Genomic DNA, 16,141 nt, shown 5'->3' with positions numbered 1-16,141 from the left:
TCCAGTCTTCTCGTATCTCTCTAAATAACTTCATGGAAACTCAAACTTTTCCTGTATGTCTTAGATTCAACTGTCCATTCTGCCTAGAGCTCAGGAACATACTGTCACTCTACAGAGCACACAAACTCACAGCCATTAATATTATTCCTTATATATCAACCACATACATTTATTTTTATTAATAGTACAGGTAATCTAGTTAGACGTATTGTAGTCGACTGTCTATATACACTACTGTTTAAAAGTTTGGGGTCAGTAAGAATTTTTTTTTTATGTATTCTTTTATTTAACAAAGATGCATTAAAGTGATAGTAAAGACATTTGTAATGCACCAAATCAGCATTTTAGAATGATTTCTGAAGGATCATGTGACCCTGAAGACTGGAGAAATGATGCTGAAAATTCAGCTTTGCCATCATAGGAATGAATTAGTATTTAGTATTTTGGTATTTATTTATTTATAAAGCACCTACAGGCTACACAGTAACTCCAAAGTGCTGTACATTACAAATAATATACCGGTAAACAAAAAAGAATAAATACAATAAAGAAGACAACAGAACACCGACCAATAAAACACCCATTAATGTATTAAAATGTTAGAGAGAACAGGTGTGACTTTAGACGGCACTTAAAGGTATTTAAAGATGCAGGAGATCTAAACACAAAGAGCAGGTTGTTCCATAATCTTGGGCCAGTGACAGAGAAAGTGCGATCAACCTTCAATTTAAGACGCACATGGTGAATACTTTAGGCTATATTAATGTTATCACATAAATGTGGCCTTGAGCATAAGGGACTTCTTTCATAAACATTAAAAATGATTAACGACCAAGTGATGCAAGCACTGAAAATATAATTTTTCCATTAGATATTTTCCATCAACAGTTTTCAGTAATTAATACTAAAAGAAATCAACATTTCTGCTGATTTTCATGCATTCTGAAATAGACATTTAATGTTTTGACTAAAACAAAGTATTTCATTTATGAGGTACCATAAGTGAAGTTTGCTAAGGCAACTGGAGTTCATAACTAAAAACCAAGATATTAAAAAAATTAAAGAAACTATGCTATTTTGAAGACCCTAGCAAAGCTCCAGAAGACCCTTGCAACAACATAGCAACAATGGCCCTGCAACTATCCACCTAAGAAATGTGTTGGCAAGATTTGTATGTGCAAACATCACTCATTTTCTTAACTCACTTCTTTCACCAGTTTTGTGTTTCTGCCTATTGTTGGCACAGTCTTTGAGTCGGAACATGGTTGCGTCGGTGGGGAGCTCACTAGTCTTTTTATTCTATTGTTGGAGTTTGAGCTAATTAAGGACATGAAGAAAAAGTGCTCTGGGCTGATCTGCGCTCTTATCATCATTATTCTTAGTCTCTTTTATCTGACACAAAACACTGCTCAGATCTGCTTTTAATTACCTGAACATCTCTCCAAGGCCCTTGAGCATTCCTTTCTTTGTTTTACCCTTCTCTTTCTCTGGCTTCTTTTTGTCCTTCCCCCCTTTTTCTTTCTTCTTATCGTTTTGAGGCTGGTTGCCATTGATCAGCTGTTGCTCGGTGACGGGAAGCGGAGTGAGATCAGCTACCGTGGAAACCGAATCCCGCCCTGACCGAGAGCTTCCTTCTGTGTCCTCATCCACTACAGGAAAAAAAGGGAGGGGAAATGGTATTATTATCAGTCCCAATAAATAAATAAAAAAATATTTACATCAATTAATCAAATTGGCAGCCGTTATCACTACATTTGCTGAATTTTAGTCCGTTTAAACCAATCAGGAGCAGCCGTACATGTGTCCATGCACTCCTCTTCATCTCCATTGGCTGCTGGCTTGTCGTACGATTTGTCGATTGCGGCTCGGAAGCTCTCGTTGCAGCCCCGCCCCCGTATGATGCGTGGCCGCGGCCGGTGAAAGGGCATGTTGCCGTTGAGAGTTACCTCGGCGACAGCCGTCTGTAAACTTTCCAGAGAGCTGGACTTCTTCAGGCCAAGAGATGGGCCAACGTCGTGTGAGGAAGAGCCTGAGGAAGAGTTTGTTAGTTAAACCACAAAGTACCATCGAGCAGTTAGCACACAGTCTGTCCGCCACAAATCTCAACCATATCCCTGACAAAAGTAGCTACATTTATTCTACATTACATGGTGTGTGTGTGTGTGTGTGTGTGTGTGTGTGTGTGTGTGTGTGTGTGTGTGTGTGTGTGTGTGTGTGTACTTCTATTGTATGTAGTCAGCCATGGAAGCAAAGGTGTGTTTCTGTATTAAGTGATGAAGATAAATGAATGTAAGTGGAGGACAGGAAAGATTGCATGAATTTATCTTCATCACGCAGCACAGCCTTACTGAAGCGTGTCAGGGCTCGCCTGCTATTTTAAATATAATATACCTGTGTGTTTGTAATATTGCAATATTAAGATAAAATTAATTTTCACACCAAAATGCTTTACAACAAAACTAAAAACAGTTGTACAGGGCAATAATATATGTAAAGAATATATATAAAATTAACTAAAAGTTTTGGATCAGTATTTCTTTTTTAGATTAATGGTTTTATTCAGCAAGGATGCATTAAATTGATAAAAAGTGACAGTAAAGACATTGCTAATGTTACAAAAGATTTCTAGATTAGTAAAAGCTTCCAAAAAAATATTAAGCACCATTGTTTGCAACATTAATATAGATGTTTATTGGGCAACAAAAGAACATATATTAGAATGATTTCTGAAGGTTCTTGTGACACTTTATACTGGAGTAATGATGCTAAAAATACAGATTTGACATCACAAGATTAAATTACATTTATATATATATATATATATATATATACACTGTATGTATATACATATGTGTGTGTGTGTATATATATATATATATATATATATACACATATGTGTGTATATACCGTATATACACATAAGTGTGAATCCTGTAACCTGTTTATATATGTGCTAAAATAAACAGTTGTGACAAACAGGCCTAGGAAAGTAATCAATAATGAAACACTGAAGAAGAACAGGCAGGGATGTAAAGTGGAAGTGTGGAAAAGAAGTGAGTGTGTAAGAGGTCATGCTTACCTGGGTGGTACTCTGTGCATTGTGTGAGGTTAATCTCATCAGCCACTGTGTGAGGGGCACACATACATACACATACATTCACAGGATGGTTAGTTTGACCATTCAACATGCAGCAAGCAACCAGGCAAGTATCACAATCAACAAATCAGACGACAGAAACAATCAGTCAGTGCTCATTAACAAAACAGTGTGTTTCCATAGTGATTCTGCTGATTCAGAATTATCCCTTTTCTACTGAGACGGTGCCGGTGCCCAAACTGACCTCATTCCACATGTTTCCACCAAAGAAAAGGTGGGTTTTTTTGGTAAGAAAAATGTGATTCATATTTGTCTTCTTTAACCTGCTGATATTAAAAGCAGGAATCACTGCCATTATGGACCGAAAACATAAAGTCATTGTAACACAGTTACAAACAGCTCAAGCTAGATAGCTTGTGTTAACTATACCTAGAAAGATTACATACAAAGTAAAATTTAACAAGTAAAAAAAAAAAAGATATAAAAAAAAAGATATATAAAAAAAAAAAAAAAGATATATATATATATATATATATAAAAAAAAAAAAAACCATGCAGTTCAGTTCTAGAGTCAGTGGAAACACTGAACAGTTTCTCAGAGAAGACTGCAGAACCCTTGCCTGAGCCCTGGCACCAGCTCCATTTCAGTGGTAAAGTGGTAAGTGAGGAACATCCAGCAGAATTGGATCAGTGGAAACAGTGTTCAGATTAGAAAGCACATGCACAAGGGAGACCAATGCAGACTTAGTGACGGTGGATGGTGAAGCTCAGAATGAGAGACATTCTGAGAAGTGCTCTTATAAAAGAGAGGAAAGTAACTTGAGCAAATGGATTGGATTTCAGGGTGGAATTTTATCTACTGGGACTGACCTTTAGAGTATCTAAGTCCAAGCAAGGTGTTTGGGACTGATCTTTAGATCAGGCAAGTGGGTCAAAACACTTGTCTTTGGGACTGACCTTTAGAGTATCTAGGTCCAATCAATGTGTTTGAGATTGACCTTTAGAGTATTTAGGTCCAAGCACTGTGTTGGGAGTTGGAACAGACCCTTAGAGTATATAGGTCTAAGTAATGTGCTTTGAGTTGATCTTTAGAGTATTTAAGTCCAATCACTGTTTTAAGGACTTATGTTTAAAGTATTTAGGTCCAATTACTGTTTTTAAGATTGACCTTTAGAGATTTTACGTCTGTTTGGGAATAATCTGTAGAATATCTAGGTCCAATCATTGCGTTTGGGAATGACCTTTGCGATATTTATGTCATATTACTGTTTTTGAGAACGACCTTTAGAGCATTTATGTCCAAAAATTGTGTTTTGCACTAATCTGTACACTAGAGTATCTAGGTCCACCAATTACTGTGTTTGGGACTGACCTTTAGAGCAGGGGTATTCAATTAAAGTTTGAAACGGTCTGGTCTATATATTTCCTTCCCAGTGGAGGTCCGGACAATACTTTTTTGGAATAGTTATACATTTCCATCGGGCCAGCCATAGCACTTTGTAAAAGAAAAAATCCTAACACTCAAAATAGTCAAAGATGAGAATCCTGGGCCCCAACTGGATATAAATATAAAAAGGTTGGTTCAGATGTTTTATCAGGCTTTTTATTTATTTTTATATTTAGACACCTATATGTCTATGCCATAAAGAAGCCTTAGGACTGAGAAAATATAAATAGAAGGTGCAGGGTTTACAAAGTAATAAACAAACAACGTATATAATCTAATAATCAAAACTCTCATGAGGACAAAAGAAAGTTAACTTTCAAAGTTTTTTGTATTCCCCTGCATCTCTAAATAATTTTCCAAATTATAACATTATTATGAAATGCTCTTAATATGCTGATAATGCTAAATGTAGGCAATGGGGGAAAAACATCTAGGTGTCACGCGTTAACTTGTCACAAACCTGGTTTAGTGAAATGGTTTGGAAGCATCTGTACAATAGATAAAAATAAGTTTATTTGCTGCATTCTCATTTTCAGCAGTGTTTTAACAAAAGTAGCCTATCCATTTTTCTGCTCACCGTGTTTCTGCTACTTTTGTTGAAATAGCCGTGGCATCTGCAGCTCTTAATGCTGTGCTATACGTCTTTAGCGAGAGAGAGAAAGAAAGAGAGAGAGAGAGAGAGAGAGAGAGAGAGAGAGAGAAGCGCACGGAACAGAAACGGCTTGAATGAATCGTGTTTGGCTCCAGATAAATATATTGGAGGATGTATCTCTGAAAGATCATTACTGTAAACGACCCTGAGCGCTTGTGGTGTGAACCGCTCCATGTTTTTATGGACTGCTCACTTTAAACTGTACAAACAGTAAAATGGCACAATTATGTCTCAAGGATGGAACCAAGTCAGGGTCCGGACCACGGTCCGCCATTTGAATACCACTGGTTTAGAGTATCCAGGTCCAATCACTGATTCAAATTGATCTTTAGCACTGAGCTTTCAGGGTGATCTTTAGAGTAGCTAAGACCAAGCACTGGGTTTTCAAATTGATGTTTAGAGTATCTATGACCAAGCACTGTGTTTAAGATTGATCTTTAGACTACCTAGGTCCATGCTCTTGGACTTGCGGGTCTTGACGATGTCGAGTTGGCCTGCGTCTCCATACTGCTTGGTGCGTTTCTCAGACATGCTTTGCCTGCCAAAGCCTTCTCTCTGAAACACCCCCTCATCTTTAGCACTGGAAGAGCTGAGGAAGGGATCGAGAAAGAGAAAGACATTAAATCACAGCACAGTGACCAGCCTTTGGCCCTGCTCTAATAACAGAGGCTCCTTTGACAAACAAAGGAAAGGCCATGGACTCAATTACTGCAGGAAGATCGTCAGAAGAGTTGGACAGTTGATGCTCAAAATAGAAACAAAGACAATAGATACTTCAATAAATAAATTGCAATACTTTCTAAACTGTCCACTTTTATTTACCTGTCGGGAAGCTCGTGGTCCCAGGGTGGCGGCGGTGGTGTCTCTACAGCGAAACCCATGTCATCGTGTGAACTGGATGACGATTGGTCAGACAACTGGGTGGGGAGAACACGTGGCCTGTCATCTTCAATTATGACCGTGTCATCCTGAGGCATGTTCACCGTCGGTGACAGCTGATAATGATCTACAGAGAGATAAGAGCAGGAAGGGGTGTAGGAACAATCAAATTATGTTATTATTATAAAGTAATCAAGTAACTCAGCTAATCCCAATCATGGTGGAGGTTTCATGATGTGCAGATGGTAAAAATAAAGATAACAAAAAAAAAGTGTAAGTTATAATTTATGCAAAAATAAATCAACTCATTCTGAGCAAAGCAGGTCAAAGTAACAGAGAATCAAGAGCAACAATGAATCATTTCTGTAGTACCCTGCGCATAGTGTGATTTACAATTGAAAGACTTTTAAATGCAATGCAGGCTGGGTGCAATCTGCACGACTGCTTTTTCTATATTCGTTTGCGCAGAAACCTTTTGCCTTTTTTTGATTAAATACAGATAGAAAGTATGCATTTTAGAAATGGGAAATAGTTCTGTTAGCTTGTTTTTAATCTGTTCAGAAATTTCCCACCCTAGTCTAAAATAAAGCCCATGAGAAACACTTTGCTTTTTCAGTATACTTCGATAAGTGAACCCGTGTGGGATGTAAATAGTCACACAATGCACTACGGTTGGGAACAAAGTGCTTTTTTTAAAGAAATACTGGAAAGAAATGATTCTCTTCATGCCATTTAGCTTGATAATAGTTCTTGAGTATCTTTTTCCACCAAAAAATGTACTCAAGATATCGTTATCAGCACGTGAAAAACACACAGAATGCATTCAAACAATACACACACCAGAATGTGCATTTCCTGGGGATGAAACCCATGACCTTGGCAATGCCAGCACCCGGCTCTACCAATCTACTAGCACAACAATAAAGTACAACAGTCCCAGCCCACTTTTTTCAGCGCCTTGGTTCCAGAAGTATTTCTACCATTTATTTTGCCAATAGGGAGTTTAAAAAGTTTTCGTTAAAGCGCTATAAGCCATAAACCAAACCACAACATTTATATTTTTTTAGAAAATTGTCTTTTTATCCAAGGTTAAAGACAGTGTAACCAATTAACATTCCCTAACATTATTTAGGGAAATAACTACAATCCCATGAAGCCTGGCAAATGATAATCAAATTAAAAATGAAAACTATTAAAAGAGAAATAAAACTATGGATTTAAAAATGTTGATTGTGTACTGTATACATATTTGCAAAATATGCTTATACAGCATATACAAATATTTAAGGTGTTTAGGTGTGTAGTGACTCCATTACATCATTTGTAGTGATTCATGGGCGGTCACTAAAGATATCTTATGGCGCAATTTGTTTTGTTGTGATTCTCTGATCGAGGGAGATTTCTAAGCAGAATCATGGGTAAAGTCGTTTTTCAACAGTAATTCTTCTGTTAAACATGATTATTTAAAAAATAAGTTGTCTGATGACTTCAAGAAAAGCATCTATCACCAATTAACAACCCAGTAGCTCACAGTAGGTCTGTCTTTAAAGCTTTACAAATTATCACTAAAATACATTCCCCATGGAGAAAATGAAAAGGACTTTTACTTCCGAAAACCGACTATATCCACTAAACCCCACCACCAAACAAATGTCTCATAATAATCCAAGTCATCCAAAAAACAGTTCAAATTTTCGAAACATCTGTATAAGAGACATTAACCTGCTGTCTGTTTATACATAACCTCACCCATGCAGATGCACACCCAGTCAGCACATAAACTACAACATCCTCCTCCTATTATTGACATACATCTTCAGGGGAGTTTTTCAAAACAGGGTCTTTAAATAGATAGACAGTCACATTCTGATAGAAGAGAGTCTGTATCTCTCTGCAGGAGCCTTCGAGTAGAGCGAGCTAATGAAAGCCTGTCTGTGTAAGTGTAAATGGATGGTATGAGCATGACTCTGCATATATGGTGAAAGGAAAAGCATATGCACTTCTGTATGTGGCACCCTGCTACTGTCATTTCCCATGAGTGGATTCTGTTGTTGACAGGCGGGATAACAGCTCCGGCTGGGCACTCTCTCTCTCTCACACACAGAGAGATCTCAGTGAACCTCCACAGGTCTGCATCTGTTTGTCCAGGCTAACACTCATATGTTTTCTGTTAGACCACATGTTTCTTATACACTGCAGCCCAGATATGCCAGTTCTTCTTCTGAAACCTGATGCTGCGTTGAAATGTGATCGTAGAGAGCATCTGGTGATGATTAACTTGCAAAATCATGTAAATAATTACTTTCCTGAAAAAAATAGTAACGATGCATTCCCAAACTCAATGTGTCTCAGTTGATCTGAAGACCATATATGTACTTATGCGTGTAATTTTAATGAAATGAGATTCAAGACTAATATATATATATATATATATATATATATATATATATATATATATATATATATATATATATATATATAAAAAGGTATTATGTATTTGAGGAAAAGTGTCAGTCTAGCATCTGTTGTTGACTCATAGCCTGTACAGTCTCAAATTGCCAGTGCTTAGCACTTAGTCTTTAATAACATGAGATTTTGGCCAAATGACAGGAAAACTGAGAGCCCACATAGCTACAGTAAACTTTATAGGCTGTAAGTTGATGAAAACAATGTCATGCACTTACTGCCTCAGATGCGGACGCTCTAATGATGGACAAAACACGCATGTCTTAAGTTCTCCATTGAGATTGATATTGGTCAAATGTTATTAATATAATGACATATGCAAGCGTCTGACCACATATAAAGGCAAAATATCTACTCTGACAATATATAATATATATATAAGGGGTCACTAATGAAACCCTCCAACTAAGATCATACCTCAAAAAACAAAAAAAAACAAAAAAAAATGTATATATATATATATACATATATACAGACTATATTGTGAAAAGTTTTGGGACGTCTGCCTTCACAACTTTAATGACATCCCATTCTTAATTCATAGGGTTTAATATGGAGTTGGCCCACCCTTTGCAGCTATAACAGATTCAACTCTTCTGGGAAGGCTTTCCACGAGGTTTAGGAGTGCGTTTCTAGGAATTTTTGACCATTCTTCTAGAAGTGCATTTGTGAAGTCAGGCACTGATGTAGGAAGAGAAGGCCTGGCACGCAGTGTCTGCTCTAATTCATCCCAAAGGTGTTCTATCTGGTTGAGGTCAGGACTCAGTGTGCAGGCCAGTGAAGTTCCTCCACACCAAACTCCTCATCCATGTCTTTATGGCCCTAGCTTTATACACTAGTGCACAGTCATGTTCAGTCATCCTTTACACCACTGCATCAAACGCTTTGCGACGTAAGGCTTGGATGCAGCTGCTCGTGCTCGGCCATAGAAACCCATTCCATGAAACCCAGAAGTTTGGAGGTCTGTGGCTATTGACTCTGCAGAAAGTTGGCGACTATATATATATATTTATTAGTTACTAAATGTGTTTCATAATTTATATTTAGACATTTTAGAGAGGTTCTAGGCACTTTTCAGCTGGTCAGAAATTACACACTTTGGGGCGGTTTCCCGGACAGGGTTTAAATTAAGACAGGAGTAGGCCTTAATCTAGAATAGTTAACCGTGACTTAAAAAATGGCTTTCTGTAGCACAGATTAAGTACAGATTAGTTACACCTGGACTATGGAGTCCTGAACTAAAATAAACCAGATTAATTTAAAACCAACTGTACTAATCTGAATTAGCATGACAGAGGTTGCCTATAAAACTTGGAATGAACCAAGAAAAGCTAAAAATTGCATGGAACTGAGAGAAGCAAATACAAGGAAAACAATGGCATCAGAAAAATATTGCAATCAAAAAAACTTTACTAAACAAGAGAAAATTATTTTCAAGCAAGCTGCATAAACTGCACACATCAGCTATGGAATAAAAGAAAATAAATGTAAATAAATTTTTTTTACAAACATTTTTGATCATATTTACCAGGGGTGCCATTAATATATATATATATATATATATATATATATATATATATATATATATATATATATATATATATACTAGTAATATATGTGTCTTCTTTGAAACACACTGTTAATCTGAAGTTAAACCTGCCTCCTGGTAGGTTTAATTTAAGCCTCAATTTAGTCCTGGGGTAACTCCAATCTTCCTCCAGGAAATCAGTTTATTAAACTCTGGACTAAACTAAATATAGGACTATTTAAAGCCATGACAGAGAAAGCGGATTTCTGTTAATCTGGTTTAAAGGGCCATTTAAGTCTAGGACTAGGTTTAATCTCTGTCCGGGAAACCGCCCCTTTAACTTTTAAGTGTTACAACTCACTCATTTTATGGTTATTTGTGCTGGCTTGCGGCCTCAGGTTGTCATCAAGCCCCTCAATTCCGTATAGCGAGTGCGAGATCCGTCGCTCGTGGTCGTCAGGAGACGGGCTCAGGGTCCGCTCTAACCCCCGGGGACTGCATCGGCTCTCACCCTGACAGAATCCAAAAGAACATCATGATTCAATTAAAGCACACGACTTAAGTTATAGATTTATCTTCTCAGAGATGTAATTGGCTACTGTGGTTTGTGTTGTGGTGACAGAGCGGTCAGAATCAGCTCCGCTGGGCTCAAGACCCCTGTCTTGTTGAGACGCAGACACTAAACACTTGACACGATGGGAAAATCTTGTGCATTTATGATTCTGCTCTGGGTAAAACAATTACCATCAGCCGAACAATTTATAACAGCCCGGTGACAGAAAACAGCAAGAGACCATCATAGTTTCCCCTTCAGAATTACAGAAAATACATCTAGAAGGTCCTTGTGGAAAAACTTGAGAAATGCAGTGACCTGATTACCTGCTTTTTAAATGGATTAGGCAATTTCTGGAGAAAAAGAAAAAAGAAAAGAAAAGAAAAAAGAAAACAGCACGTGGACAACCTTAATGTGTGTGTGCGCTGAAGTAGAGATGCTCTGAAACTGTCTGTTTCTAAATTAAAGTCAAAATTTCAAATGTGAGCCATGACAAACGATCAACAGAGAGAGAGAGATCTGTGAGCTTTATATTCTGAACCAGGTCAAGTTAAAAATATTTATTAACATTTTTATAAACCCAAAACACTAATGAATGCCATTTACATAAGCAATAAATTAAGCACTATTCACACATTGACATTCACATGAACAATGATCCAAGCTTTCAGGATCTCCTCAACTTGACTCTTCTTCTCTTTACCTCGAGGTGTTTGTTGATTCTTCTTGCCACGATCAGCTGAATCATCCCTCGCTTGTTGCCCTCCGTTGACATGGACTTGCGCAGCGTTTCCATGGCGTCCTGGTTTGTCTTCCCTAACAACGACTCCCCATTGACTGCGATTAGCTGATCGTTGACTCGCAGCCTTCCGTCCTACACCAGAGAACGAGATTATGAAGACCGTTCATACACCATTCAAGACTGTGGCGAGCAGGACGATGCCGAGGGACGTGAGAGAACGGCGCGAGACCGGTGCGTCTCACAGGTGTCATTCATTAACATTCACGCCACCGGCCTCGTGCCGTTCTTTCACGTCCCTCGGCCTCGTCCTGCTCGCAACAAAGACATTTAAAATGTAGCCTGAGCTACTAATAACAAATATTCATTTTACACTAGACAATAATAAGACATAATTACAATAATGTCTTACAATAATAAGACAAAAACACTAATAAGTAAACAGTTTATATAACAATATTAAAAACATTCACAAAATATATTATATTATATATATATATATATATATGCTACTGTTCAAAACTTTGGGGTTGGCAAATAAAAAAATAATAAAAAAAACTTTTATTCAGCAAAGATGCATTAAATTGGTCAATAGCGAGAGTGAAGACATTACAAAAGAATATTATTTTAAATAAATACTGTTCTTTTGAACTCTATTCAAGGAATCATGAAAAATGATTAATTTCCATTTCCACTAAAATATTAAGCAGTATAACCGTTTTCAACATTGATAATAATAAATGTGTCTTGAGCACCAAATCAGTATATTAGAATAATTTATGAAGGATCATGTGACACTGAAAAATAGAGTAATGATGCTGAAAATTCAGCTCTGTCATCACAGGAATAAATGGCATTTAAAAAAAAATATATATATAAATATATATATATATATATATATAAAAAAAAAATGATATTTTAAATTGTAATAATATTTTACAGCATTTTTGACCAAATGCCTTGGCGACCATTAGAGACTTGCTTCAAAAACAGACAACAAACTTAAGGACTTGAGTGCTTTTCATGATGGAAAATAATAATATTTAAATATTGTGTATACATCTAACCTTACATGCTGCTCCTCCATTGATAATAGACTTGACGAAGATGCCCAAGTCAGCGTGGCTCTCCTTTGACCTGTTACCCTTGACACTGACTCCTAATCCCGCCGAGCCAGAATCACTCAGAGGCACTTCCAATGTCAGGAACTCCCGCGTCCCGTCTGGGGTTAAGACCAGCTCTTCCTCTTCTACCTTCTACAGAGAGAGAGAGAAAGAGACATACAACTGATGGGAAAGGGGATGGCGCAGTGGATAAGACACATGCCTTTGGTGTGAGAGACCCGGCTTCGAATCCACTGTGAGACACCAATGTGTCCCTGAGCAAGACACTTAACCCCTAGTTGCTCCAGAGGCGTGCGACCTCTGACATATATAGCAATTGTAAGTCGCTTTGGATAAAAGCGTCAGCTAAATGAATAAATGTAAATGTAAAATGCAACTGTAATTGTCATCTGTAGTTTTGAAGACGAAACAGCCATTTAAAAGCATTGATTAAGGTCTTAGGTCAAAAATGGGAGAACATGGACAGCTTGAAGAGAAGGGTTCATAAGAAAAAAACATAAATATCTTCATTTTAAGACACTACCATGATTTGTGGACTCTGGGGTCGATCACACACTACAAATCTGTTGTCCTGAGACTATTTTAAGACATTTTCTCACCCTTAAGTCATTCCAAACCCATTTCTTTCCTCCGTGGAACACAAAAGGAGAAATCATCAGGAAGCCTCAATGGAAAAGAGTCACCAGTACAATTTTTCTAAATATTCATTTTGTGTCTCACAGAAGAATATACCTTTTGTGTCTCACATAAAGGAAGTAAATAATAGCATTGGCAGAATACTCATTTTGAAACGAATTATCCATTTAAAACATGACAGGATAGCAAGTTTCTGTTTGCAGTCTGCAATAGACTTGTCTGTCCAATAGTACTTCCTGTCCATTACCATTCGCTGACATGCAAAGCTGCCACTTTCACCTGCTTTTGAAGGAAATTCAGCTTATGTAAAAGAGGCGGGGAGGAAAGCCTTTGTGAGAAATGATGCCCGCCAAACCTCTGCTCTCTGATTCAGACACATAGATAATAAACCCATTACGTCTGATGCTCTCCTGACCTCTCCAGTGACTCCCTCATGCAAGCGTCTGCCCGTGTGTGAGTGTATGTGTGGGAGTGAGAGAGTGAGAGAGAGAGAGAGAGAGAGAGAGAGAGAGAGAGAGAGAGAGAGAGAGAGAGAGAGAGAGAAAAATGAGATGTGACGGTGTTTAAACAACCATCTACTGCTCTAGAAAGTCTATCTTTATTGAGCTTTAATCACCTTCACTTTAATGTAACAACCTCTGACACACACACACACACACACACTTGTGTTCAGAAGGAAATGGATGGCTTTCATTTAGTTCTCTCCTGCTCTCTGCGCCGGCACTACTAAAGCAGATCTTATCAGCCTTGAGGGGTTAATGCATAAACAGCGGCGAGAGTGACAGAAAGAGAAAAAAACAGACAAAAAGGAGAGAGGCAGGATGAGCTTTCACACTGACTTTGTTTCTTAAGAGAAACAGCTGCGGCTCTATATCGACAACATGTGATTTGAATTTAAAGGGATAGTTTAACCAAAAATGACAATTCTGTCCAGTAATTACTCACCCTCATGTTGTTCCAGCCCCGTACAACTTTCGTTCATCTTTGGAACACAAATTAAGATATTTTTGATGAAATCTGAGAGCTGGCTCACTCATTCATAGGCTGCTAGGTCATTTCATCTGCCAGCCCAGAAAAGTTTGTAAAAACATCATTAAAATAGTCCAAGTGACTACAGTGACTCAACCTTGAGTTTATCAAGCGACGAGAATACCTTTTTGGGAACAGCCCCCGAAAATAACGACTTTATTCAACTATTCATTTTCTTCTGTGTGGGCCTCTGACGTGTGAAGATGATGCAGATGGGTCTCGATGTAGTGTTTAAAATGGTTCTAAAGTGTGCACTTCCTGGATGTCCGAATCGTGAGAAACCAACGAGAAAACGTAAAAGTGCCTTACCCATGCCGCAAAATTAATGGCTTACCTTTCCCACTTTCCCATCAAATGATCATGAGGGCCATCCTCTCAGTTCTCACGCATGCGTCGTGGCGCTCTCGTGAACTCACGTCAGAGGCCCACACAAAAGAAAATTAATAGTTGAATAAAGTTGTTATTTTTATTGTTTTTTGCACACAAAAAAAAGTAACGATGAGCCACTGTAGTCAGTCGGACTATTTTAACGATGTCTTTACTAACTTTTTTGGGCCGGCAGATGAAATTACCTAGCAGCCTATGGAGGAGTGATCCAGCTCTCAGATTTCATCAAAAATTTCTTAATTTGTGTTCCGAAGATGAACAAAAGTCTTACGGGGTTAGAACAACATGAGGGTGAGTAATTACTGACAGAATTTTCATTTTTGAGATGACAGCATGATCTGTCTATTAATACAACAGAGATGGACATACAAACAGATTGGGATACAAATTGAGTCAAATTAAAGAGATAGTTCAACCATAAATGATTGAAAATGAAAACATTTAGTAACCTTATTGGAATCGAAATTAGGGAACCAATAAGAATTGGAATCGATAAGCAGAATTGGCATCGTTAAAATTTAAACGATACCCAAACCCTGATGGCGGAAAAAAAACTTTTTCAAAATACATTATTTTGTGTTTGACAGGAGAAAGTGATAAGTTTTGGAACAACATGAGAGTGAGTACATGAATTTTCAATTTTGGGCGAACAATCCCTTAAAGAAAGTGTGCTGGACTGAATCAGGAGTGACAACAACTGCACTGAACCTCTGTTAACAGTTCCTGCATAAGCAAAAAAACTTGCCATGTACAGATGTAGAGAAGTGTGAGTGTGTGAAAATGCGTGTGCAGTTCTTACCCATTCTCTTGTGTTCTGCATCACTGGTTCTGTGTTCTAAAGAGAGCGAGGAAGGAGAGGACTATGGTAAAACTGCAACTGAAAACCCATGAATGCTTACAAACAAACACATGCACACATGGCAACCAAAGATGGGTCTTAAAGATCACTCAAACTGGGGTTAATATCAGAGGGTGAATTTAGTTAAATTGGCTTTTTGCCTTTCATATGACCGTGAAAAGTGATCCAATTTACCTGAATTGACCCTTCTAAAACAAAGAGGGAAAACAACGTAGATGTTTTCAAAACAGTATAAATTTAACGTTTAACAGAAACTAACCACTGAAAAAGAAAACGCTAAAACTGCAAATAGCGGTTGAAAATCAACTGAAATAAAATAAGCAAGCCACATAAATGATCCTCTTTATAGAGTTTTCATGAAATGTAAGTAGAAATGGTGTACGATGAAAATGTGAAATTGCTAAATTTTAGTAACCTTGACTCAAACAAACTACTTGTGAAACAAGAGTTGTGAGCCTCAGTTATATGTCGGAGATTCTGTGTGGTAGTGATGGACGGTTTTATGAAGACATCAGCAGGAGGATTTCACACATCTCATAACTGTCACTCAAATGCACACAGAGATAGATCCTCACCATCTCTCTGGGTAGAAAGGAGTCTTCCTGTCTCAGTACCAGAAGACTCACAGTCCCGCCCATGGGTGTCGCCCTCAACAGAGAAACCACCTCCTCCTGACAACGCCCATTAAGATCCACCCCATTGACCTGTGCCAACCACAAAATCATTTGATAAGTCATTATATATT

General features: G+C 37.8%; 1 protein-coding gene across 2 annotated transcripts in view; it reads right to left on the bottom strand.

Annotated features, from left to right (window-relative positions):
• Positions 1-16,141, bottom strand: part of pard3ab (par-3 family cell polarity regulator alpha, b) — an 85,796-nt gene that overhangs the window by 26,568 nt on the left and 43,087 nt on the right. The window contains exons 11-20 of one of the 2 annotated variants that reach the window (XM_077221923.1): positions 15,972-16,100; positions 15,337-15,372; positions 12,429-12,617; positions 11,326-11,496; positions 10,431-10,581; positions 6,019-6,202; positions 5,643-5,785; positions 3,080-3,124; positions 1,799-2,029; positions 1,430-1,649 (exon numbers count right to left, since the gene is read on the bottom strand). In XM_077221923.1, the coding sequence (XP_077078038.1) occupies positions 1,430-1,649; positions 1,799-2,029; positions 3,080-3,124; positions 5,643-5,785; positions 6,019-6,202; positions 10,431-10,581; positions 11,326-11,496; positions 12,429-12,617; positions 15,337-15,372; positions 15,972-16,100 (1,499 nt within the window). The remainder of the gene's footprint in view (positions 1-1,429; positions 1,650-1,798; positions 2,030-3,079; positions 3,125-5,642; positions 5,786-6,018; positions 6,203-10,430; positions 10,582-11,325; positions 11,497-12,428; positions 12,618-15,336; positions 15,373-15,971; positions 16,101-16,141) is intronic. The other variant, XM_077221925.1, reaches the window with a different exon arrangement.

The sequence above is a fragment of the Siphateles boraxobius genome, unplaced genomic scaffold (genome assembly GCF_051911475.1).
Source record: "Siphateles boraxobius isolate OS27281-9 unplaced genomic scaffold, OSU_SipBor_1 86, whole genome shotgun sequence".
Taxonomy (NCBI): Eukaryota; Metazoa; Chordata; class Actinopteri; order Cypriniformes; family Leuciscidae; genus Siphateles; species Siphateles boraxobius.
The sequence above is the reverse complement of the archived record's forward strand: the minus strand, read 5'-3'. Positions and strand labels throughout refer to the sequence as shown.